This window comes from Rhincodon typus, chromosome 17 (genome assembly GCF_021869965.1).
Source record: "Rhincodon typus isolate 14 chromosome 17, sRhiTyp1.1, whole genome shotgun sequence".
NCBI lineage: Eukaryota > Metazoa > Chordata > Chondrichthyes > Orectolobiformes > Rhincodontidae > Rhincodon > Rhincodon typus.
In genome coordinates, this window is record NC_063348.1 from 13034271 (window position 1) to 13058803 (window position 24533).

Here is a 24533-nt window from a genome sequence, read left to right on the forward strand (position 1 = left end):
TGGGGAAAAGAAGCAGTCAGTGTTTCGGGTATTACCCTTCTTCAGGTCAATAAGTAGAAGCCTGACATAGATATCCTTATCACCCAGATGTTCCAGGGATGAGTGTAGGGCTAGGAAGATGGTGTCTGCTGTGGACCCATTGCGCTGGTAGGCAAATTGCAAGGGATTGAGGCAGGCTGTGAAGCTGGAGTTGACACGAGCCATGACCTACCTCTTGAAGCACTTCTTAATTATGGAGGTCAGAGCTACAGGATGGTAGTTATTGAAGTATGTTGCATGCGTTTTGTTTGGTACCCGGGATGATGGTGGTCTTCTTGAAGCATGTGGCAATTTCTGATTGTAGCAAGGAGAGGTTAAAGATGTCAGTGAATACTCCCACCAGCTGGTCCACACAGGGTCTGACTACACAGCCAAGGACTCCATCTGGGCCAGTTGCTTTCTATGGGTTCACTCTCAAATAGGCCGATCTGAGGTATGCTGCGGTGACTGAGGGAACAGATGCATCTGAGGCTGTTGGGGCAGGTGACACAACTTCACTGACCTACTGTTTGAACTGACCTTCTATAAAAATGGAGAAGGGGCTAGAAAAAGTGCTCTGTAAATTGACTGTCCTGCTTTCTCCTGACTGGGAACCAGATCCTGCAGGCTATCTTTGCGGTCAACAAAGAAAACCTTAAATGTTGCTTTTGCTCAGGATAATCTCAAGAGTGGCCATCCACCATGTGGAACTGCAATCCTCACACATGAGCTATCATACTGATATCATTGCCCTCAGTGAGATGGCCTTCCTGAGGATGGACAGCTATAGGAACAAATTAGGGATACTGCTTCTCCTGGAAAGACATGATTGGTAACTCCCATATTCTCAGAGTTGGTGCTGCAATCCAGAATAGAATCTTGATCCACTACCAGTACTGACCAATTGTGTAAATGAAAGGCTAAACCTCCAACTCATACATAATCAATGTGCCACAATCGTCGGTGCTTACGCTCTGATATTTGGCTTAGATAGAGATATTAAGGAAAATATCCTACCTGGTTTGCTAATGTTCTTCAGGGAAGAAAATCTGTCATCATAGCTTCAAAACTAGCCCAGCTAGCCACCCAGTTAAACCAAACCATCGTAGATACTGGATATACTCCAGTGAGATAAAACAGCAGTTCATTACCAAGAGTAATTAGGAACAGACAACAAATTTTGGCCCAATTCTCTTGAAGGAACATAACAAAATGGTGGTTTATTTATTTTTGAAAATGGAATCTATTATCTTAGTATTATGAATTAATTGTTCTATCTTGTTTAAATTGCCCATTAAAGTAATTGCAATTTACAGTTTCCCAGCAAGAAGACAAAAGAGAAACACTCATAAGTTACTCAAGGTTAAAAAAAGGAATGAAAAAACAGCAATTTCTTCTCCATTTACACTGAAAAACTTCTAATTTTACTGCTGTTATTGAAGGCCACTCTGTATTTTACAATCTTTCACCTTAGCAAACTGTTGAGGATGTGCTGCACTGTTATGGGAGCCATGTTTTAAGTAAAAATGTTTTTAAGGCAAAGATAGATTTTTGAACAGATTAGGGATTTTGGTTCGCAGATGGTTAAGTGGAGTTGAGTCCATGAAAAAGATCAGCCATGATCTTATAGAGTGGCGGAGGAGGCTTGAGGGGTCAGATGACCTACTCCTGCTCCTATTTCTTATGTTTAAAACATTAAACCACAATCCCTGATTCTGCTCAGATGAATATAAAAGATCCCATCATACTTGTTTCAAGAATAGATGGGGAAGTTCTGACATTCTTGTAGTGATTGTAACAAGGTCCACCAGGTGGACCTCATAGAATATGAGTTAATCTGATCCCATCAGGGACCCAGTGTCAATGACTCTCTATGTGTAAATAAAGGGTGACTTGGTGATGAGATATCAGCCTCTTGTGGCGTTATTTCAATTCTGTCAAATATTTGTCACCTCCGTTAACATCACAATTATCAAATTTATGTGATTTTGCTGGGTACCAATTACTGCTTGACTCTCTGTATTATCTTCTGTGAATGTGCTTCAAAAATATTTGATTGACTGTGAACTGCAGGCTCTTTGAAAAGTCTTGCTGTCTTAAAATTTACTAAACGTATGCAAGTTCTTTGAAATACAATATCCTTAGAAACATAGAGTCAGCAATGTTTCTGTGTTTAGTGTATCCTGTTATTGTCAATAATGTGTACAGAATGTTGTTCTTCATATAATCAACATGTTATATATTTGGAATCACACAATGTCTTTTCCCATCATACAATTATACTTTGCATTTGATATGACTGCTCTGTACTACTCTTACTTATTCATCATATTGGAGTGCCAGAAGGCACTTTGCTTAGAAACTCTTTCTAAACAGTTTATTAAATTGTATTGAATGAAAAAAGTCTTCAAAAAAAAGAGTTACTACCTCTTTGCTCTGATAATGAAATTAATGGTTTGGCATTTGACCCTGCGATTAATGACTGGTTTGAAGTTGTCTTGCCAGTGAGTAGTTAAGAAAACTGGGCAATTAGAATTTATCATGCAAAGTCATTTCATTTGTGACCGTATATTCTGCATTTAGTTGGACTGAGCCCTAATATATTATGGTATTATGAATAAACACCAATTAAATCATTATCTGAAGTCCAAGAATGACTCAGAGAAGGCAATCAACTATTTTCCATTTCTCTTTCCAAGAACAAATCATACGTACATAAAATACTTGAAAGAAATGTCATTACTTCTTGTTATAAGCAAACAAAAATGCACAATTACTCAAATGCTGCAATTTGTGAGATTGCTGTGGCTGTACATCCAAAGAGATGCATTGAAGTTCTCAAAGAAAACAGGACCCAGGTCATTGGTAAATTGTATGCATTATTTCCATTGATTATGTATTAGTGCAGTTTATTTAAAGGGACAATATCAATGGATATTTCAACCTATTCAAGTGAGGCCCAGTCTAGAGGATTAACATCTACTAACTGTTCCTCCAACTGTGGCACTTTGTGTTTCCTCCACTTAATTTACCATTCTATTAACATATGTCTTTAGCAATACTGGCTATAAGTTGTTGTATTTCACACGCACATACACACACATCTCTTTGCCTTTGCATCTCTCCCTTCTTTAAAGAATGATTTACACATCACCTCCTTGACTAACCTTTTGACCACCTGTCCCAATTTCTGACTTGGTACTCCACTGTCAAAATTTAAGGTCTTGTTTTTACTAAACCAATAGAGCAGTATAAAGCAAATGGTGGCAAGTCCCAATCCACTCTAAAAACTAGTGATAATGTTTACAGTGCCACTTTACCATGGACTCCTATTTTTAAAATATTGTAATAATTTTAATTGAACCTCCCTGCATTATAGAGTTAAAATGAGCATGTTTGTGATGATTATGCTAATTTCAACACAATTTGCAATTTCTCAAACACTGAAGCAGTCTACCTCTGCAATATCCAAGCTTGGAAGCTAATTGACAAATAATGTTTAAGTCACACAAGTGCCCAGCAAGACACATCCAACCTAATCTAGTGGTGGAAGGTGTCATCAACAGGGCTAACAAACAGCACTTACTCAGCGGTAAACTGTGGCTTAGTTTGGGTGTTGCCAGGGCCAGTAGTCTCTGACCTTATTACAGCTTTAGTCCAAATCTGCACAAAACAACTGAGCTTGAGGTAATATCAAGTCAACAATTTGAACAAATATGAAATCAAGGAGCCCAAACTGAACTAGAAGCAATGGAAATTATGAGGAAAGCTCTCCACTGGTTAGAGTCATACCTAGCAAAAAGGAACATAGTGTTTGCTTTTGGAGGTCATCTGAATTAGAAGCAGAAGTAGGCGTTTAAACCTGTCGACCCTGCTTCACCATTCAATAAGATCATGGCAGATCTTTTTGTGTTTCGAATTCCACATCCCATTTAATCTAGATGACGTTAGATTTTTGTTAGGCAAGGGAATCAACCTAACTCCGAATTAAAATATTCAATGAGCCTCTCTCCACAGCTTTCTGAGGCAATGAATTCCAAAGTTTCACAACCCTCTGAAAGAAAAGAAATCTTCTCATCTCTGTCCTACAAGGATAACTCCTGGTTTTCAAACACTGCCCACTAGATCTGTACTTGCTCAAATTAAGGAAACACCTTGTCAATGTCCACCTTGCCAAGACTGTTTAGAATCTCATATACTTTAATCATGTCCACCCTCATTCTTTTAAACACCAGTGAAACTAAGTCCACTCTGTCTAACCCAGAACTTGCCTCATAAGACTGCTTGCTCCAGGTATCAAGCTTGTAAACCTCTTCTGAACAGCCTCCAAAACATTTTCATCCTTTCTTAAATAAAAGGGCCAAAACTGCACACAGTAGTTGAGGCGTGGTCTTACCAATGTCCATTTCACATGAGGCATAACATCTTCGCTTTTATGTTAAATTCCTCGTAACAACAACAGAGTTTCAATTCTTTATTAATTACTTACTGTTCCTGCAAACTGATGTTTTGTGACTGGTGCACTGGAACCCCTAAATGCCTATGCATCTCAGAATTCTGCAGTCATTCTCCATTTAAGTAATGGTTTGCTTTTTACTTTTTTCTGCCAAATTGAACAATATCACATTTTCCCGCATTATATTTGACATGACAGATTTTCACCCACTCTTTCAATCTATTTATGTTGGTTTGCAGTCCTCCATATGTTTGCTTCACAATATACATTTCTACCATCTTTGCTTCATCTGAAAATTTAGCCATTATGTTTTCCATCCCATATCATTTATATAAATTGCACAACATTGAAGTCCCCTTAAGCACAGACTCCTGTTGGACTCAACTCATTGCATCCTGTCGATCAGAAACATACTGATTTATACATACGCTGTTTTCTGCCAGCCAGTCAAACGTCTACCTTCGATGTTACTCCCTACATCATGTGCTTCCACATGCTCAGTAACATTTTGTCAAGTGCCTTGTTGGAAATCCAAAGGTTTCCCCCTTATCCACCGTGCATCTTATCCTTCTGAATTTTTCTAGCTAACCTGTTCAGAGATGTTATGATGCAGCTTTGGAGCAGGTGTGCGTTGAACTTGGGACTGCTGGCTAAGAGGATTTTCTTTTCACCACATCTACCCTCATCTTATCCTTCAAAGAATTCTAACTAATTGGTTATACCTAATTTCGCTTTGACAAAACAATGCTGATTCTTCTCAATTAACATTAATTTCTTGAGTGCCCAACTATGACATCCTTAAAGATTAATTCTAACATCTTCCACAACAGATGTGAAGCTTACTGGCCTGTAGTTTGCTATTTTCTGCTTCCCCACCTTCTTGGATGAAGGGGTTATATTTGCCACTCTGATGGCTTTCTGATCAGATTTATTTACTTCAATGTGCGTTATCAACTCATTTGCTTTGTTATGAATTTTACATGCTTTTGGAGACAGAACCTTTAGTCTTAGCTTTTTGTTGTCTTTGTAACATTTTGTCTGACAGTGTATTTCTAGGTTATTTTCTCTCTGTCCCTTTTTTTTCTGACCTTTAGTTCCATTTTACTTTTGCCCTCTTGCCTTGAATCTACCAATTGACTTGCTACATCTTGCAAAGTTTGAATGCTCACCACCCTTATTTAGTTTAAAGCCCTCTCTATTTTCCTCAGTTATGCACTTAGCAGTGCACCAGCCCCAGTCCTCTAATGGTACAGATTCTACTTGCCCACTACTGGTACCAGGGCACCACAAGTTGGTACCCATTTTTCTGACACTCGTCTTTTAGCTTTGTGTTTAATTCACCCTATGCTAATTTCCACATGGACGAAGTGATAATCAGAGGTTCATTCGAGATTCTTCTTTGTAATTTTCCACCTAGCTTCTTGTACAGTCTCCACAGAACCTCTTTGCTGATTTTTCATTGATACCAACATGAATCACAACAACTCAATACTCCTCATGGCAAGTTCTTCTTCAGCAGAGCAAATATTCCAAATCCTGGCCCCAGGCACCACCCACACTAAACTATTGCCAACTACCACTATATTCCTTTTTGTGCTCTCTCACTCATTCAAACATTTTGAAAATAAACTCAAATCTGTTGGATAGTTGCAAAGGCTACGGCTCCTGGGCTCCTGTCCTCTTGATCCTGTTATTTGTCTCATTCATAGTCACATCTTTATGCTCCTGACCACTGGTCAAATCAGATAGCCCTACCCTAAGGGATTTGAATGCCTTCTGAAATAAAGTTTTCCGGTAACTTTCCTCTTTCCTGATGTTGCTCAGCAACTTCAGCTCGACCTCCAATCCACTGCCTTTCAACCAAAGTTTACACAGCTGTAGGTGCTTACTGAAGATGTGTTTGCCCTGGATCACACTCTAGGAGCTTGGATATTCTGCAGTCACTGCACATCAATTGCCTTCCCGAGCATGGGCTTCAATTTATTTTCTACCATTCTTGCGGCTTTGAACTCCAAGCTGGGCCTCAGTTTATTCTGTACCTCCGCAAGTAGGAGCACCCATGAGCCTGGGCCTCAATGAATTGTCTGCCTCCTCTTGTACCTGGGCCCCTGAGCCCTGGTCTCAATTTATTCTTTATGTCCTCTCTCGCTGCTATCTTCAAGCTAAATTTAATCTCAATTCCATGACTATGTTGTAGGAATTCCTCAGGCTAGTGTCCTAGGCCCAAGCAACTTCAGCTGTCCTCTCAATAATATTCCCTTCAGAATAAGGCCAGAGGTAGTGATGTTTGCTGATGTACAGCACTATCTGATGAAAAATACGAAAAGCAGTCTGTGTCCATAGATAACTATCTGGACAATATTCAGGCTTGGGTAGATAAGTATCAAATTACATACATGTGACATAAGCAACAGACAATGACTGTCTCCATCAAGAGAAAATCTAGACATCTCCCTTTGACGTTTACCATTGCTGAATCTCCCACTGTCAATGACCTGGAGATTGTCTGGGAACTAGACCAGCTATACAAACACTTTAATCTATAATTGGAAATATAGACTAGGAATTCTGCAGTGAGTAACTCATTTCCTGATTCCCTTAGGCCTGTCCAATATCTGCAAGTCAAGAGTGTGATAGAATATTCTCTACTTGTCTGGATGTGTGCAGATCCAGCACTCAAGAAGCTTGACGCCATCTAAGTCAAAGGAACCCCTTAGCACCACATTCACCAACTTGAACATTCACTCCCCCCATCACCAATAAACAGTAGCAGCAGTTTAACATCAACAAGAGACATTGCACTATGTCAATTAGGCTTCTTTTGCAGCACCTGCCAAACCTGCAAACTCTACAACCTAGATGGAAAAATGCAGTAGATGCATGGGAACACCACCACTTGCAAGTTCATCTCCAAGCCATGTACCATCATGTTTGGAAATATATTGTTGTTCCTTCACTATCACTGGGTTAAAAATTTGAAACTCCCTTTCCAACAGCATTTTTGAATGTATCTACATTACATGGATTACAGCAGTTCAGGAAGGTGGCTTAGTACCACCTTCAGGAGAATTAGGGATAGGCAACAAACTGTTCTTGCCAGTGACATCACAAGATTTAAAGGAAAATGAATTGCTTCAACCACTTTCCATTGTAGTAAGTTATACATGTTCAGCATTCCTTAGGTAGAAAAGATTCTTTTGAGCTCCATATTAGATTTCTTGGTCGCTGTCTTATATAGATGGCATCTAATTATGCCCTTCCCAACAAAAGACAACATTCCCTCTTTTATAATTTTGCCCCTCACTCTTCTTTCTTCAAGAGAAAAGAAATGCCACCTGCCAATGCTTTTCATGATCTGCATTCCCCCTTTTACCTGGTATCAATTTATTGTACCTATTCACATGTCCTCAAAGAAATTGGGTTAAGACCTTGTTTAATTGATTCAGGCATGCATCCAGTGTCATTGAGTGTTGTTGTGGATGTTAATGGAACTGAGGGGCAGCCAGTAACTATATTAAGTGAGAAGTATATTCGGGTTACAGACAGCAGGTAAACTTTTGAAGTGGAAAGTGGTGGCACGTGATCCAGAACAGGCACCCTGATATTTCAATGTCTGGTGAAGTTACAGTGAGTATTGGTGAGATTACTGTATGTATCCTTTCAGTGCACAGTCAGCAATTCCTCTAGTTACTGTCAGTTTATTGTGAATTTGCACTGGCCTGAATTGCAGATGCTTGTTTCATCTTTTGCTTCTCCCTAAGGCATAGTTATGGTAAACTCATTTGACATTTAGAACTGTCTGCTGGAATAATATTAGAGTGGATGATGGAGACACATTGAAGAGTTTTCCATAGTGGATTTTCAGCATCGTCAGCTTTGGAAAGCATTCATAAGTAACCCCTTGACATTATAAATTATGTATTCTTTGATAACAAATCTGAAAATGTTGGAAATACTCAGCAGATCTGGCACTGTTTGTGAAGAGAGAAGCAGAATTAACTTTCAGGTCAATGACCTTTCTTCAGAAGAAGGTTCATTGGCTTCTGACCTAACTTAAATTAAGATTGCAACAAATATTGTCTTCACATCTAGCATTTGCTGACCGACAGTGAATGGAAGCATCTGCACTTCAGCTGTTTTGCAGAATTTGCCATATGACAGGATGGGGTACTGGTAGAGGAGGAGAGGCTTAGATAGCTTGATCATGAGTGGACCAGCATTGAATGTTATCTTTAGTCTTAAATTGATGCAATGGCTGTGCTGTGGAGCCTGCCGAATTAATTCCAAGGTCTGGTAATATTTATCCTCATGGATTGCTGTCAGAGGAAAGTTAAAAATACAGTAATGCAATGGCCGTTTTCCTGAACTTGTAATCTGATCTAACAATCAGAAGAATTTAGTTCAAATTCCATGATGGCAGCTTGCAAATTTAAATTCAGTATAATAATTCTGATAACGTAAAGGTGCTATCAGAGAAAGTGACCACAAGGTTGTCAGATTGTAAATCTAACTAGTTCTCTTAGGTCCTTGGGTGAAGAAAATCTACTTGATTAATGATCTGGCCTTTATGTGACTATGATTGGATTGCCAGTAGATCCGACTGCCTTGAATTCAAGCATATTGGATGTCAGTTCTTGTCACTCTGGGAAAAGCAGTCAAGTAATTTAGCCATCGATCTGGTCAGGAGGAAGAGGCTCGCATTCCTCCAGCCTGGCTATTCTGCTGCGATGAGTCAACTTCACCATCTCCAGCATTAAGGAGGTGGCATGTTGGTACCTTATCGCAGCAGATCTAATGGACAAAAATGCTCTGCTCGGGTTAATTAATATGTATGCCCAACCTCAAAAGGATGGATCTGCTTCAGCAGCTCCCAGAACTGCTGGTGATGTCCACGTTGGTTATTCTGGGTGGTGACTTCAGCTGAATCATTGAAATGGCTGGACAATGTGGCAAGGCCAGCGGTATCCTGGATGCCATGTCCAGACTCCAATGAAAATGGTGAAAGATGCCAAATTGCACAATGTATTCAGCAAATCTGCAGACAGAATGCAGCATAGTTTCTGGATGGATCTGTCTATTCCAGGATAACCTTTCTGTTTGTGTTCCTTCCTGTTTGTGTCCTTTTTTTTCTCATTGTATGTAACCATTTCTCAAGTATATTAGACTCGGCGCAGGCATAAGAGGGGCTACAATTTCAAAAATGGAGGCACTCAGATTACAGCCACCCTGTACATGAATAATGCCACCATCTTCTGCTTAGATTTGGTGCTTGTGTGCAGATCGATTAGCATCTGCAATCAGTTCAAACTAGGCTTGGGAGCTAAGATAAATCTAGATAAGAGTAAGGCAATTTTCTTTGAGATCAGGGCCAACCAATGCTTTGTTCCTTTCACTGTCCAGTCAACTTACCTGATGATGCTGGAGATATGGTTCAGTAAACACCAAAGATCACTGCATGCTGAAGTTCTACCTGTCCCCTGCATTAGGAAGGATGAGTCTGGCCACAATGCTGTAAAATGCCCTAAGTAGTTGATTCGTGCCATATTACTTGTCCCTTGTGAAAACGTTTATGCAGCAAATTGTATTTCATCAAAAATCTATCGGGCATCATTCAGCCTCAATGTTCTGCAGGAAAAGAAGATGCTCAATCCTGTCAGATGGTTCCCTGAGTAAACTGTCAAAGTAATTTGGCATAATGCCTCATGTTCAAAACTTAGATAGAAGATGCCAAGATATATATCTTGACTGGTGGTGAGAAAAGTCCTCTTTCAGATCCCATCTGCATCCATGAAATCTCACACCTCCACACATTTCCCTTGAAGTGTCTGTGGTACGGGAGAGATTGTTACCCACCTCTTTATGAAAAGTGCCTTTGTAAAGAAGGTCTGGAAGAGATGCGTTGGTTTTTGTCATGGTTCAATCCAAGCAGTTCTGTCACACAGAATTTTCTGCTGTATGGGTCATTCCCAAGTTCACGCAAGATAAATATCAACTGCACCTGATAACCATCAGTTTGCTGCAAGATGCTCTTTAGTCTGATTCAGATATGACGGTGTCCCATTGCAAGGAGTTGTTCTTGACTGAGTGTTGCAGACTGACACATTAGCACAACAGCTAAGGAAGTTTGCATGTCTGTAAAGACTCTTACCAATTTTTATAGATGCACCATAGAAAGTACTCTATCCAGTTGCATTACAGCTTGAAATGGAAACTGCTCTGCCCAGGACTATAAGAAACTACAGAGAGTTGTGAACACATCCCGGTTCATCATGCAAGCCAAACTTCCATCCATTGACTCCATCCATACTTCTCGCTGCCTCAGAAAGGAAGCCAACATCATCAAAGACTGCTTCCACTCAGGTTATAATCCTTTCCAATCTCTTTTTACAGGTGGAAGATACAAAAGCTTAAGCAAATGAGTTAACAGATTCAAAAACAGCTTCTTCCCCCCTGTTATTAGACCTCTGAACGGACCTCTCAAATTTTAAATCTAATGTTGATTTTAGTCTTTGCGTATCTTCTGTGGAGCCGTAACATTGTATTCCTCGCTCTGTTCTATTACCCCTATGCACTTTGTATAGTATGATCTGCCTGTACTGCTCGCAAAACAAAACTTTGCACCGCACCTAGGTACATGTGACAAGAATAAATCAAGTCATCAAATCAAATCAAATCAAGGTCCAGGACTTCATGCTGAGGGATGCTCGAAAGGTTGACTCAGTCACTGCTGAGGCACAATGAGGAAAGATCACTGCCTGAGGTCTTTCAGCCATTGTACACTGAGGGGTTGGAAACTGTAAAACCCCTACAGGCTGTCTGCTGTATAAGGAATGTACATTATGCATGCTCTGTATTTCAAATAGGAATTGTTTTGCGTTCCACTACATACTGGCATGGTATTTTGTAAATATTAAGACAATACAATCGTATTGAGTGGAATATACTGTATGGTGACATATTCCAATATATTGAAAATTCCATAATATTGAATTTGAAATGATTTGTGATGTAGTTTTACAAATACCATGAATAAAATATATCTTTGGAATACAAAATTCAACCTCTGAGTTATTCTGCTTTTCAATTGGACAATTCATTTACAGATCTTTGCTCCATATGCCTTGATAATCTGTAGGCAACAAACATTTATCTATTGCCGTCTTGAAAATTACAATTGTCCCAACACCTGCAGTCTTTTGGGGGAATACACTTACAGAATTCCATAACACTGTGAAAAAGTACTTCCAAATTTCACTTCCGAAGAGTCTAACTTTAGTTTTCTGAAGGATATGGCTGAGGAAATTGTAAAGGCATTGGTGGTGATCTTTCAGGAATCGCTGGAGTCAAGGAAGGGGCTAGAGGGCTGGAGAGAGGCTAACATAATACCTCTGATTAATAAGGGAGGGAGGCAGATAACAGGAATCAAGAGGCTGCTTAGCCTGACCTGTGTTGTTAGTAAGATTTTCAAATCCAGTATTAAGGGTGAGATTGTGGAGTACATGGAAGTGCATGGTAAAATAGGGCAGAGTCAGCACAGTTTCATCAAAGGGAGGTCATGCCTGACAAATCCATTAGAATTTTTTGATGAGGGAATGAGCGAGTTAGACAAAGGAGAATGAATGGACTTGATCTATTTGGATTTTCAGAAGGCCTTTGACAAAGTTCCGCACAGGAGGCTGCTAAATAAGATACGAGCCCATGGTGGTAGGGGAAAGATACTGGCATTGATAGAGGATTGGCTGACTGCCAGAAAACAGAGAATAGGGATAAAGGAGTTGCAGCTGGTGACTAGTGGGTTTCATAGCGATTAGTATTAGGACCACAACTATTCACATTACACATTAATGATCTGGACAAAGGAACTGAGGCCATTGTTGCTAAGTTTGCAGATGACACAGAGATAGGTGGTGGGACAGGTAGTGTGGAGGAGGTGCAAAGACTGCACAAGGACTTGGACAGGCTACGATAGTGGGCAAAGAAGTGTTGGATGGAATTCAAGTTGGGCAGCGTGAGGTTATGCACTTGGGTAGGAAGAATAGAGGCATGCACTATTTTCTATACGGGGAAATATTTCAGAAATCTGAAGCATAAAGGGACTCAGGTAGTCTTAGTTCACCGCTCTGTTAAGGTTAACACGAAAGTTCAGTTTGTTGTTAGAAAGGCAAATGCAATGTTGGCATTCATTTCACATGAGCTAGAATACAAAAGCAGAGATGTACTGCTGAGGCTGTATAAGGCTCTGGTCAGATATCATTTGGAATACTGTGAGCAGTTTTTGGACTTGTATGTAAGGAAGGATGTGTTGGCCTTGGAGGGGGTCCAGAGGAAGGTCACAAGAATTATCCTGGGGATGAAAAGCTTGTCATAAGAGGAGCATTTGAGAACTCTGGATCTGTACTACAAGGATGAGAGGCTGTCTGATTGAAACAATATACAATACTGAGAGGTATGGATAGAAGGGACATTGAGAGGATATTTCCACTAGTAGGACACACTAGGACCTGAGATCATGGACTTAGTGTGAAGGGACAACCCTTTAGAACTGAGATGAGAAGGAATTTCTTCTGCCAGAGGATGGTAACTCTGTGGAACTAATTGCCACAGAGCACTGTGAAGGCCACATCATTGAGTCTATTTAAAACAGATATAAATAGGTTCTTGATTGGTAAAGGGATTAAGAATTATGGGGATTAGGCAGGAGAAACGGGTTGAGAAACATATCAGCCATGATTAAATGGTGGAACAGACTTGATGGGCCAAATGGCCTCATTCTGCTCTTATATCTTAAGGTCTCATAGTTATAACATTGTGCCCCCTTGTGGATTTCTTACCAATGAAAATGATTTCTCTTGCTGTGTTATATTCATGATGTGGAAATGCCAGTGATGGACTGGTGGATAAGGTCAAAAATCACATAACACCAGGTTATAGTCCAACAGATTTATTTGAAAATGCAAGCTTTTGGAGCTCAGCTCCTTCTTCAGGCAAAGTGTGAGAGAGTGGATATAAGACACAAAATTTATAAGCAGAAAGGTAACAACCCTAAAAATGATGCCTCTTGTTGAATCTTTAATCAGTTAGGAAGGAGACTACTAGGCAGAGCGGAGTGGAGAAACTACGCCATGTTCTTCGTCGCCTTTAACTCATTATCGATGATGATGAGTACCTCACCACGATCTTCCCTACACTTCCAATTCTCACCTTCAAACAACCACCCAACTTTAAACAGACCATTGTTTGCGGCAAACTACCCAGCCTTCAGGACGTCCTCGACCACAACACCACACAACCCTGTCATGGCAACCTCTGCAAGTCATGTCGGATTATCAACAGGATTACTACTGTCACACGTGGGAACCCCACCCATCACGTACACGGCAGATACTTATGTGACTCAGCCAATGTTGTCTATCTTGTACGATGCAGGCAAGGATGCCCCAAGGCTTGGTATATTGGTGTTCCCTTCCAGTGGGGGAACATTGATAGACAGATTCTAAGCGAAACCTCACACCTAAAATGCATCATCGGCCTGAGATGACAATCTTGTATACGTTGATAAAACATTTAATTATTTCAGGACAATGACTTGAAAGGCATCTGGATTTTGCACTTCAATCAGTAGTCTCCTTCCTAACTGATTGAAGATTCAACAAGAGGCAACCAGTTTTATGGTTGTTACCTTTCTGCTGACAAATTCTGTGTCTTGTACCTTCTCTCTCACACTATGCCTGAGGAAGGAGCTGAGTTCCGAAAGCTAGCTTTTCAAATAAACCCGTTGGAGTAAAACCTGGTGTTATGTGATTTTTGACTCTGTATATTCAGTAGCTGTCGATTTGTCATAGCTTTTGTTTCACTTGTTTGTTACCTAATTCACAGCATAAGTAATCATTCTGATTTAACAGAAATGTTAACAACTCTGCCACTTTGCTTCTATTTCCCAGGATATACTCTAATCAATGAAGACTGTCCAGGGGCTGAGTGGAATATCATGTGTCGAGATTGTTGTGAAACAGATCAGATTGAGTGTGTTTGTCCTGGGAAGGATGAGGTTGTGGGATATTCTGTCCCATGCTGCCGGAATGAGGAAGACGAATGCGACTCTTGTCTGATACACCCAGGTGTGGCTGAGTTCCCAGATGGAATGAAAGTGAATACTCAAGTATAATTCAGTATGCTTTATTATCTATTGACATTGCCAGTGTAATAATGTAATTTTCTTCTCCAGCAGATACCTGCAGGTAAACAAACTGAGGCCAAACTGGGAGAGCAAACTGACCTTTGCCCTTCCTGTAAGGATGTACTCACACTTTGTTTTCTGTCTCCTCTTCCACGGATGTTTACATATCTTTAATCAACCTGCTCAGAGATGTTATGACACATCTCTACAGCACGCTGGTCTTGAACCTAAGGCACATCTCCCTCACAGAATGTTTGAAATAATGAGATCACCAAAAATGGAATTAAAGATGCAAATAATATAATCCAACAACCCAAAGAAATCCATTCCCCTTCCACTGCTTGCGTTACAAATACATATTCAAAAATAAATCTTTCCCTCTGGAATTAAGGGGAATACTTTTAGGTTAATGCATTTGGCCTTTTACTTTATTACCTATTTTCTATATTTTATTAATTCCTTCTGAAAATTCCAGAGGGAAGGCAGTAGAATTGGGCAAAATGGTTTGCATTGTCAAATAGCCCACAGTGTGCACTCTCTAGCCTTGAATGGCCAGTTGGATGAAGTCACAGTGACCAGCCAAAGTCACATTATGACAAAGAAATGACTAAAAGCAGAAAGTGGTGAAAAACTCAGTACATCTGGCAGCATCGCTGTATCTCCACAGATACTTTCGCAAACCACCCTGACACCTTCAAGGATTTGTATACGTATATTACCAGAACTTTCTGTTCCTACACCCTCTTTAGAATTTCACCCTGTATTGTTTCTTGCCTTTCCTTATCTTTCTCCCATAATATATCATTTCATATTTGTCCACATTAAATTTCATCTCTCACCTGTCTGCCCATTCAGCCAGCCAATGTCCTTTTGAAGTCTGTCCTGAGGCTTCTGCTATTGTGAAGTCCACCATCATCATCCTTCTGACGGCTTCAGAGGAAAAAATCTTTCTGCTGTAAAACTGTAATATTTGATCATATCCATAGTGTTCCCTCCAGATCCCTCATTCATTCTTAGTCTCATGCCTGTATCATGTTAAGTGCCTCTGATAAATCATCCTGTAATCCCCTCTGTTCTATTAAAACCCACATGAATTTTAGCCTTTTTGTTTATACTTCCTGTAATCAGGTGACATCTGCACTGTGCTTCTCTGTTGCCTCAACATCCTTACTACAGCATGGATCCTAAAATTGCATACAGTACTCCAAGCTACCATCTTGCTAAGATTTGATTTAGACCTCTCCACTGAATTAGAATATCAATATCTTCAAATGAGTTGACAGTTGATGAAAAATGCTTGGAAATTTGAAATATTATGATTTTGTTGCAGGCTGCATCATCTTTGACAACTGTAAGGGATGTAACAACGGTTCATGGGGAACCTTGGACGATTTCTACATCAAAGGGCTTTATTGCTCAGAGTGCCATGCTGGCTGGTCAGGGGGAGACTGTATGAGTAAGTATTGTCAAGGGGCTTGAATTTCTGTAAATCCTTCAACAAGCATCTCTCTCAATGGTATCCTTTTGCAAAGGAAGAGGTCTATGCCCATAGCTGAATGAAAGAGCTTTCTAAGAATGAACAAAACAGACTTTTAATTATATGGCACTTTACCACAGATCTCTGATACTTCTTAATCTGATTTACATGAATTATCTTGAAGGGCTGTCACAGCCAGAGTAGACATTTGTACAGAACAAAGCTGTACATGTGAAATAATAATAAACGAAGACATCAGCAATACTCAGCAGTTCAGACAGCATCTGTAGAGAGAGTAACAGAGTTACTTTACTGAATTTAATGGTCACAGCAGTTGGCCTGTCATCTGCTGGAGAGCCAGTGGCAATCCTGTTGCAGCATTTTCCAGGAACCTTGTTGGCATTAGATGCTGGTTGGTTACTATCAGTGTTCCCATCTTTGCTTGTTCCTGCTGGACCTCCTGGAGCAAGGTGGATATTCTGCCCCAGCTGCCATCCAACCAGATACTGGCAGTGCTCCAGTTCTGGTAGCATCACTGGGAGTTGTGGGGTGCAGTGGGGCCATCAAAGGATTGTTATTTAAGCCTCTAGACAAAAACGATTAGGGCAGCATTGCTGGGCCCAGATGGCTGGAGATGAAACAAATGTTAAAGAAGTACAGAGTCAGGGCAAAGGTGTGGGGAAGAAAGAATCAAGGATCTCTGATGACATGGAACGTAAATGATGATTCATTGACGTCCAGCTGGATGACCTCAGCACAATCATTACATCTGCAAAATCTCAGCAGGTCTGGCAGTATCATTCTGAGGAAGAATCACTGGACCCGAAATGTTAACTCTGCTTTCTTTCCACAGATGCTGCCGGACCTACTGAGTTTTTCCAGCAATTTCTGCGATTACAATGATTAGCATCTTCACTGCCTAGACAATGTGGTCAGGTGGCCAGCAGCAGACATGCTGACAAGTTTGGTTAACAGCTACAATCAAGCATGCTGGGAATTTTGGTCAAGCTAGTTGAGACTCTGACCTCATCTAAGTGTTAGCTAGGATGTGTTGTGACCTGTTCTGTAAGCTATGACCTGCTGTTTCCTGTGTTGACCAAATGAGGTAGGTGTCATGGTGGTCTACTAGACATCATGGCACCAGTATTATCTTACGGAAAGTATGGAATGCCACTGTTTGCAACATGTCGTAAACATTGAGGAGTTGTTTACCAGTAAATTCCATTGGCTGGGGTTGAATAGTGTGATCAGCATTTTATCAATTCATTGGCTGAGTGCCAGAGATCTTTCTGGAGACTGAGCACATTTTTGGGATAAAAGTTAGCAGAACAAAAGAATTTTTCTCAGGGGAGAAGAAACCTCCGGACCACATTGGAAAAGCATGTGCCCTGAAGCTACTTTCAGAGAAAACAAAGAGATAACACCTGCACGGAGTACCAAGCGAGATAGTAGGAACTGGCAATGCTGGAGAATCTGAGATAACAAAGTGTAGAGCTGGATGAACACAGCAGGCCAAGCAGCATCAGAGGAGCAGGAAGGCTGACGTTTCGGGTCTGGACCCTTCTTCAGAAATGGGGGAGGGGAAGGGGATTCTGAAATGAATAGAGAGAGAGGGGGAGGCGGATGGAAGATGGATAAAGGAGCAGATAGGTGGAGAGGAGACAGACAGGTCAAAGAGGCGGGGATGGAGCCAGTAGAGGGGAGGGGGGGAGGGGGGTTGAGGTGGGAGGAGGAGATAGGTGGGAGAAAGGACGGACAGGTTAGGGCGGTGAGGACGAGCTGGGCTGGTTTTGGGATGCGGTCGGGGGAGGGAAGATTTTGCAGCTTGTGAAGTCCACAATGATACCATTGGGCTGCAGGGTTCCCAAGCGAAATATGAGGTGCTGTTCTTGCAGCCTTCGGGTGTCATCGTTGTGGCACTGGAGGAGGCCCCGGATGGACATATCGTCCAAGGAGTGGGAGGAGGAGTTGAAGTGGTTCGCGACTGGGAGGTGCAATCGTTTGTCGCGAACCGAGTGTAGGTGTTCCACAAAAGCGGTCTCCAAGCTTACGCTTGGTTTCCCCAGTGTAGAGGAGGCCACATCGGGAACAGCGGATACAGCGTACCACATTAGTGGATGTGCAAGTGAACATCTGTTTGATGTGGAAGGTTTTCTTAGGACCTGAGATGGGGGTGAGGAGGGAGGTGTAGGGGCAGGTGTAGCACTTCCTGTGGTTGCAGGGAAAAGTGCCGGGGGTGGTGGGGCTGGAGGAGAGTGTGGAGCGGACAAGGGAGTCTCGGAGAGAGAGGTCCCTATGGAAGGCAGATAAGGGTGGGAAGGGAAAAATGTCTTTGGTAGTGGGGTCAGATTGCAGATGGCAGAAGTGTTGGAGGATGATGTGTTTGATCCGGAGGTTGGTGGGGTGGAACGTGAGGACGAGGGGGATTCTGTTTTTGTTGTTGTTGCAGGGAGGGGCTGTGAGGGATGAGTTTCCTACCTACCAGCCTCATCCTCGCTTCCTCGACCTGTCCATCTTCCCTGGACTGACCAATCCCCACCCTAACTCCCCACCTACACTCACCTTTACTGGCTCCATCCCCGCCTCTTTGACCTGTCTGTCTCCTCTCCGCCTATCTGCTCCTTTATCCATCTTCCATCCGCCTCCCCCTCTCTCTCTATTCATTTCAGAATCACCTTCCCCTCCCCCATTTCTGAAGAAGGGTCCAGACCCGAAACGTCAGCTTTCCTGCTCCTCTGATGCTCCTTGGCCTGCTGTGTTCATCCAGCTGTACACCTTGTTATCTCAGCTGCCCATTTGACTTGCTTCATTTTCATTCCATTGACTTTAATAGCAGGTTTTGTAATGGTTGGTAGTTCTCTCTACAATTACCATTCAAGCAGTGGTCATAAAAAATGTGCAATGTAGCAACCTGTTTATTGAATTGCAGAAATCTCACTTTCATTCCTGTTCGAGTTCTGGGAAGTCAACATCTAGTCCCTATGGGGTCTTAGTTGAAGCTCTTGCAGTCTTAGTACAAACACCAATGGATTTCACAATGTAATCTCTGTGGTATCAACATCCGATTGAAAGGTGGACTCTCAGTAAAATCTCCTGTGGGACTCAGTATCTGATCCCTAGAATCTTAGAGTCTGACCTCCCTTAATAAATGTTTGTTAGTCCCTATCTCAGAATCCTTAATATCCTTGTCATTCACTGTTGGTGACCACTAACTCATGGCAATCTTTCCAAGGCATTATAGAACATAGAACATAGAAAAGTACAGCACAGTACAGGCCCTTCAGCCCACGATGTTGTGCCGAACTTTTACCCTAAACCTAAGGTCTATCTAACCTTCACCGCTACCTTATACTATCATCCATATGCCTATCTAATAGCTGCTTAAATGCCCCTAATGAGGCCGACTCCACTACCCTCTCTGGCAATGCATTCCACGCCCCGACCACTCTCTGGGTAAAGAACCTACCTCTGACGTCTCCCCGATATCTACCTCCTTTCACTTTAAAACTATGTCCCCTCGTAAAAGCTACCTCCACCCTAGGAAAAAGTCTCTGGCTGTCTACTCTATCTATACCTCTGATCATTTTGTACACCTCTATCAAGTCACCTCTCATCCTTCGTTGTTCTAAAGAGAAAAGCCCTAGTTCTCTCAACCTTTCCTCGTAAGACCTTCCCTCCATTCCAGGCAACAGCCTGGTAAATCTCCTCTGCACCTTTTCTAACGCTTCCACATCTTTCCTGTAATGAGGTGACCAGAACTGGAAACAATACTCCAGATGTGGCCGAACCAGGCTTTTGTACAGCTGGAGCATAACTTCACAGCTCTTGAACTCAATCCCTCTTTTAATGAAAGCTAACACACCATACACCTTCTTAACAACTCTATCCACCTGGGTGGCAGCTCTCAGGGAACTGTGAACATGAACCCCAAGACACCTCTGCTCCTCCACACTGCCAAGAATCTTTCCGTTAACCCTGTATTCTGCTTTCAAGTTTGTCCTTCCAAAATGAATCACCTCACACTTTTCAGGGTTAAACTCCATCTGCCACTTCTCAGCCCAGCTCTGCATTCTATCAATGTCCCTTTGTAACATAGAACAGCCCTCCGCACTGTCCACAACGTGACCCACCTTCATATCGTCGAAGATGATATGATACTGATTGTGTCATTCTCACGGTATGGGAGGCAAAGATAGACTTTCTCTTGCCTTCGAAGAGAAATCCTGCTTGCTAAGATTTGGACCATAGAATCTCTACAGTGTGGAAACAGGCCCTTCAGCCCAACAAGTCCACACCGACCCTAGGAGCATCCCATCCCGACCCATTCCCCTCTAACCCACACATCCCTGAACACTATGGGCAATTTAGCATGGCCAATCCACCTAACCTGCACATCTTTGGACTGTGGGAGGAAACTGAAGCACCCGGAGGAAACCCACGCAGACACAGGGAGAATGTGCAAACTCCACACAGACAGTCGCCCGAGGGTGGAATTGAACCCGGGTCCTTGGCGCTGTGAGGCAGCAGTGCTAACCACTGAGCCACCATGTTGCCCTAATCATATCATATCAAATCATATAAGCTTTAAATTGGGCAGTGAACCCACATTACTTATCGTAGGGCTTAACCTAAGCTGCACAAACATCCCCATTGTCAATGACGATGAAGCTGGACCCATCAGTACAAATGAAAAGGATGAAGTATTAAGAACCATCTTCAGCCAGAGGTGCTGAGTGAATGATCCAATTGCGGAGTTCTCCACTATCACAGATGTTATTTTTCAACCAGTTTGAAGCTCTCCATGTGTTATTAAGGAATAGTTGAGTCGACTGGATATAGAAAAGGATGTGAGCCTTGATCTACTCCGGATGAAAAATAACATTTCAGGACAGGCCTTTTCTCTAGCCAAGCTGTTTCAGTGGAGCTACAACACCGGAAACTATTCAGTAATGTGGAAAAATTCCTAGATATATCCTGTCCAGGAAAAACAAGACAAATACAATGTGGCAAATTGTTGCTCAAGAAAGTGATGAGAAACGTACTAGAAACCTTACTTAGAAACCGATAACTCGCTCACTGATGTTCATTTGAGTTTCACCAAAACCACTCAGCTGCAGACCTCACTGCAATCTTAATATAAACAAAATAATTGCTTTTCAAAGCTGCATTGAGAATGAACTGCCCTTGATATCAATGCTGACATTCAACTGAATTTGGCATTATGAAGCCAGGTTATTGCTGGAAATCAGGTAGAAAATTCCTTGCTGGCTGAAGTAATACTTAGTACAAACAGGTTGCTGGGGGCCAAATGTCTCAGCCCCAGGAGTTCTGCAATAGTTCCTTTGTGCACTCTAAGCTGAGCCATTATATGCTGTTTCATCAAGGATGATTCCTGCTGCATAAGATCAGAAGTGTCAATGTTCACTTCTGACTGCAATGTTCAGTTCCATTCCTGAGTCCTCACTTTCAAAGCTGCCAATACCCATATAGACAGCAAGGTGGGGACAATATTCAGGTTTAAACTGATACGTAGTACATAATGTTTGTGCCACACATATGTGACGGGCAACAATCATGTCCAATCAAAAAGAATGCAATCATTTTCTGTTTGCATTCGACAAAACTGTGATCATTGAATTATCCACTGTCAACATCTTGGAAGTCACCATTGATGAAAGCACAACTGAATCAACCACATAAATGCCATGGTCAGTTAGAGGCTGAATACTCAGACATGGTTATGCCATTAAATTTCAAGGGGTGATGCTTAGGTTCTTCATCATTAGGGATGGTCATTGTGTGACACTTGTGTGGTATGAATATTACTTGGCACCTGTCAGCCCAAGCCTGAATATTGTCCAGGTCTTTCTGAATTTGGACATGGACTGCTTCAGCATTTGAGGAGTCATGAATAGTGATGAACATTTATGTAATCATCAATGATCATTCCCACTTCTGACCTTATGACGGAAGGAAGGTCACTAATGAAGCAACTGAAGATGCTTGGCTAAAGACACTAGCCCCAGGAACTTCTGTAGTTATGTCCTGGAGTCATAGATACATAGATCCAGAAGGACACCGTTCGACCCATTGTGTCCATGTCAGTCAACAAAGCTCTGACTACATTCATCTCATTTTTCTTGTCTTGGCCATAGCCCTGGGGAAAAAGTCAATGTTAAATTACTTGTTACAAAATTTTTGATTCAGCTACATTTTCACACAGTCAGTTCAGTGAGTTACTCCCACAACACTCTGGGTGAGATAATTTCTCCTCAGTTCTCTTAGCCTTCTCTATGCTGTTGGTTATTGACCCCACTAGTAGTGAAAAATGTGCCTTCTAATCCATCCTATCTATGTCCTTCAAAATTTTAGACACTTCTATAAGTCCCCTTTTCATCTTTGTTGCTGCGAGAAAAATAACTGAAGCTTATCCAATCTTTCCTCATTGCTCAGACCTGCCAGCCAAGGCAACATCCTGGTAAATTTCCCGTGCATTCTCTCTAGTGCAATCACATCCTTCCAATAATATGGTGACCAGAACAGCGCACAATTTCCCAGTTGTGACCTAAACAATGTTTTATACAGATCCAGCAAAACCTCTCTGCTCTTGTAGTCTGTGCCTTGGCTAATTAAGACAAGTTTCACATATTTCGTTTTAACCACCTTATCAACCTGCTCTGCTGATTTCAGGGATCTGTGGTTATGCACACCAAGGTCCCTCTGATCTTCAGTACTTCCCAGAATCCTATCATTTGTTATATAATCCCTTGCCTTGTTAGCTCTTTCCAAGTGCATTACCTCACATTATTCCAGGTTGAATTCTATTTGCCACTGCTCTGCCCAGCTCTCCAGTTCATTGAGATCCTCCTGCAATTTACGACTGTCCTCTTCATTATTGACCACCCTATCAACTTTTATGTCATCTGCAAACTTCCTGATCATACCCCTTATATTTAAGTCCAAAGCAGTATTGTATACCACAAGCAGCAAAAGCCTCAGAACTGAACCCTGCGTGGCCCCACTGGAAACAGTCTTCCAATAACATAAACATCCCTTCAGCATCCCCTTCTGCTTCTTCAGCCAGTTTTGGATCCAGGTGCTACCTTGCCTTGGATCCCATGAGCTGTTACATTCTTGACCTGTCAGCACTGAACAACCTTATCAAAAGCCTTGCCAAAGTCAATGTAGACCACATCAAATGCATTGCCCTCATTTAATACTCCCGATTATGTCCTCAAAAAAATTGATCAAGTTTGTCAAACATGATCTTTCCCTAACAATTCCTTGACTATCATTGACTAAACTGCCTCTCTCTAAGATTTCCTGAAGAAGGGTCCAGACCCGAAACGTCAGCTCTCCTGTTCCTCTGATGCTGCCTGGCCTGCTGTGTTCATGCAGCTCTACACCTGTTATCTCTCTAAGAGCAGATGTGTTCTGTTTGGCAGAATTCTTATTAACTTTCCCATCATTGAGGTTGGACTGACTGGTCTGTAATTTTCTGGTCTATTCCTTCCTCCCTTTCTTAATAATCCTCCAGCCCCCGGTACCTCACCCGGGGCCAGAGAGGATTTCAAAAGTACTCTTGTTATCTCCCTCCTTGTCTCCTCAAGGGCTGCGGATTTATCCACTTCTAAGGCTGATAAACCCGTTAATACCTCTTCCATATGTTAATTTCTTCCAAAACATTTCATAGTCCTCCAATTTGATGTCTTTACATACGGTCTCCTTCTCCATTGTGAAGTCCAATGCAAATTGCTCAGTGAGAACTGTGCCCATATCTTCCGGATCTACACACAGATTATCTCTATGGTCCCTAATAAGTCTTAATCTTCCCCTAGTTATTCTCCTATCTTTATGTATTTAAAAATAACCCTTTTGGATTTCCTTTATTCGACTTAACACTGCTTTCTCAGATACTGTCTTAGCTTTCCAAATTTCTTTCTTCAAAATGCTCACCCCTGCATTTTTTACATTCTTCGAGGGATTCTGCCAGATAGACTCCTCAGTATTTGCCATAAGCTTCTCCTTCTGAATCCTAACCTTTATGTCCTTTGACATACTGGTGGTCTCAGTACCATCTTTATCTTTACAGGAACATATTTGCTCTGTACTCTCAGTATTTCCTCCTTGAAAACCTTCCACATTGCAGGGTGGATGCCAGTTTTACAGCCTTACAGGAACAGCTTTTCTAGAGCGCAGCAAGTTCGGGAGCACGGATACTATCCCTGGAACATTGGCAGAGCCCTTGGGCTTTGCAGTATCCAGTGCCTCTCACTATTTCTTAATGTCTTGATTTGGCTGAAGACTGGGATCAATGATGCTGGGGTCCTCTGGAGGAGGCAGAGATGGATCTTCCATTTGGCATCCTGGCTGAAGATTATTGCAAATAATTTGCACTAATGTGC

General features: G+C 41.8%; 1 protein-coding gene across 1 annotated transcript in view; it reads left to right on the plus strand.

Annotated features, from left to right (window-relative positions):
- Positions 1-24533, plus strand: part of pamr1a (peptidase domain containing associated with muscle regeneration 1a) — a 139020-nt gene that overhangs the window by 17746 nt on the left and 96741 nt on the right. The window contains exons 2-3 of the mRNA XM_020512965.2: positions 14416-14592; positions 15982-16107. Of these exons, the coding sequence (XP_020368554.2) occupies positions 14416-14592; positions 15982-16107 (303 nt within the window). The remainder of the gene's footprint in view (positions 1-14415; positions 14593-15981; positions 16108-24533) is intronic.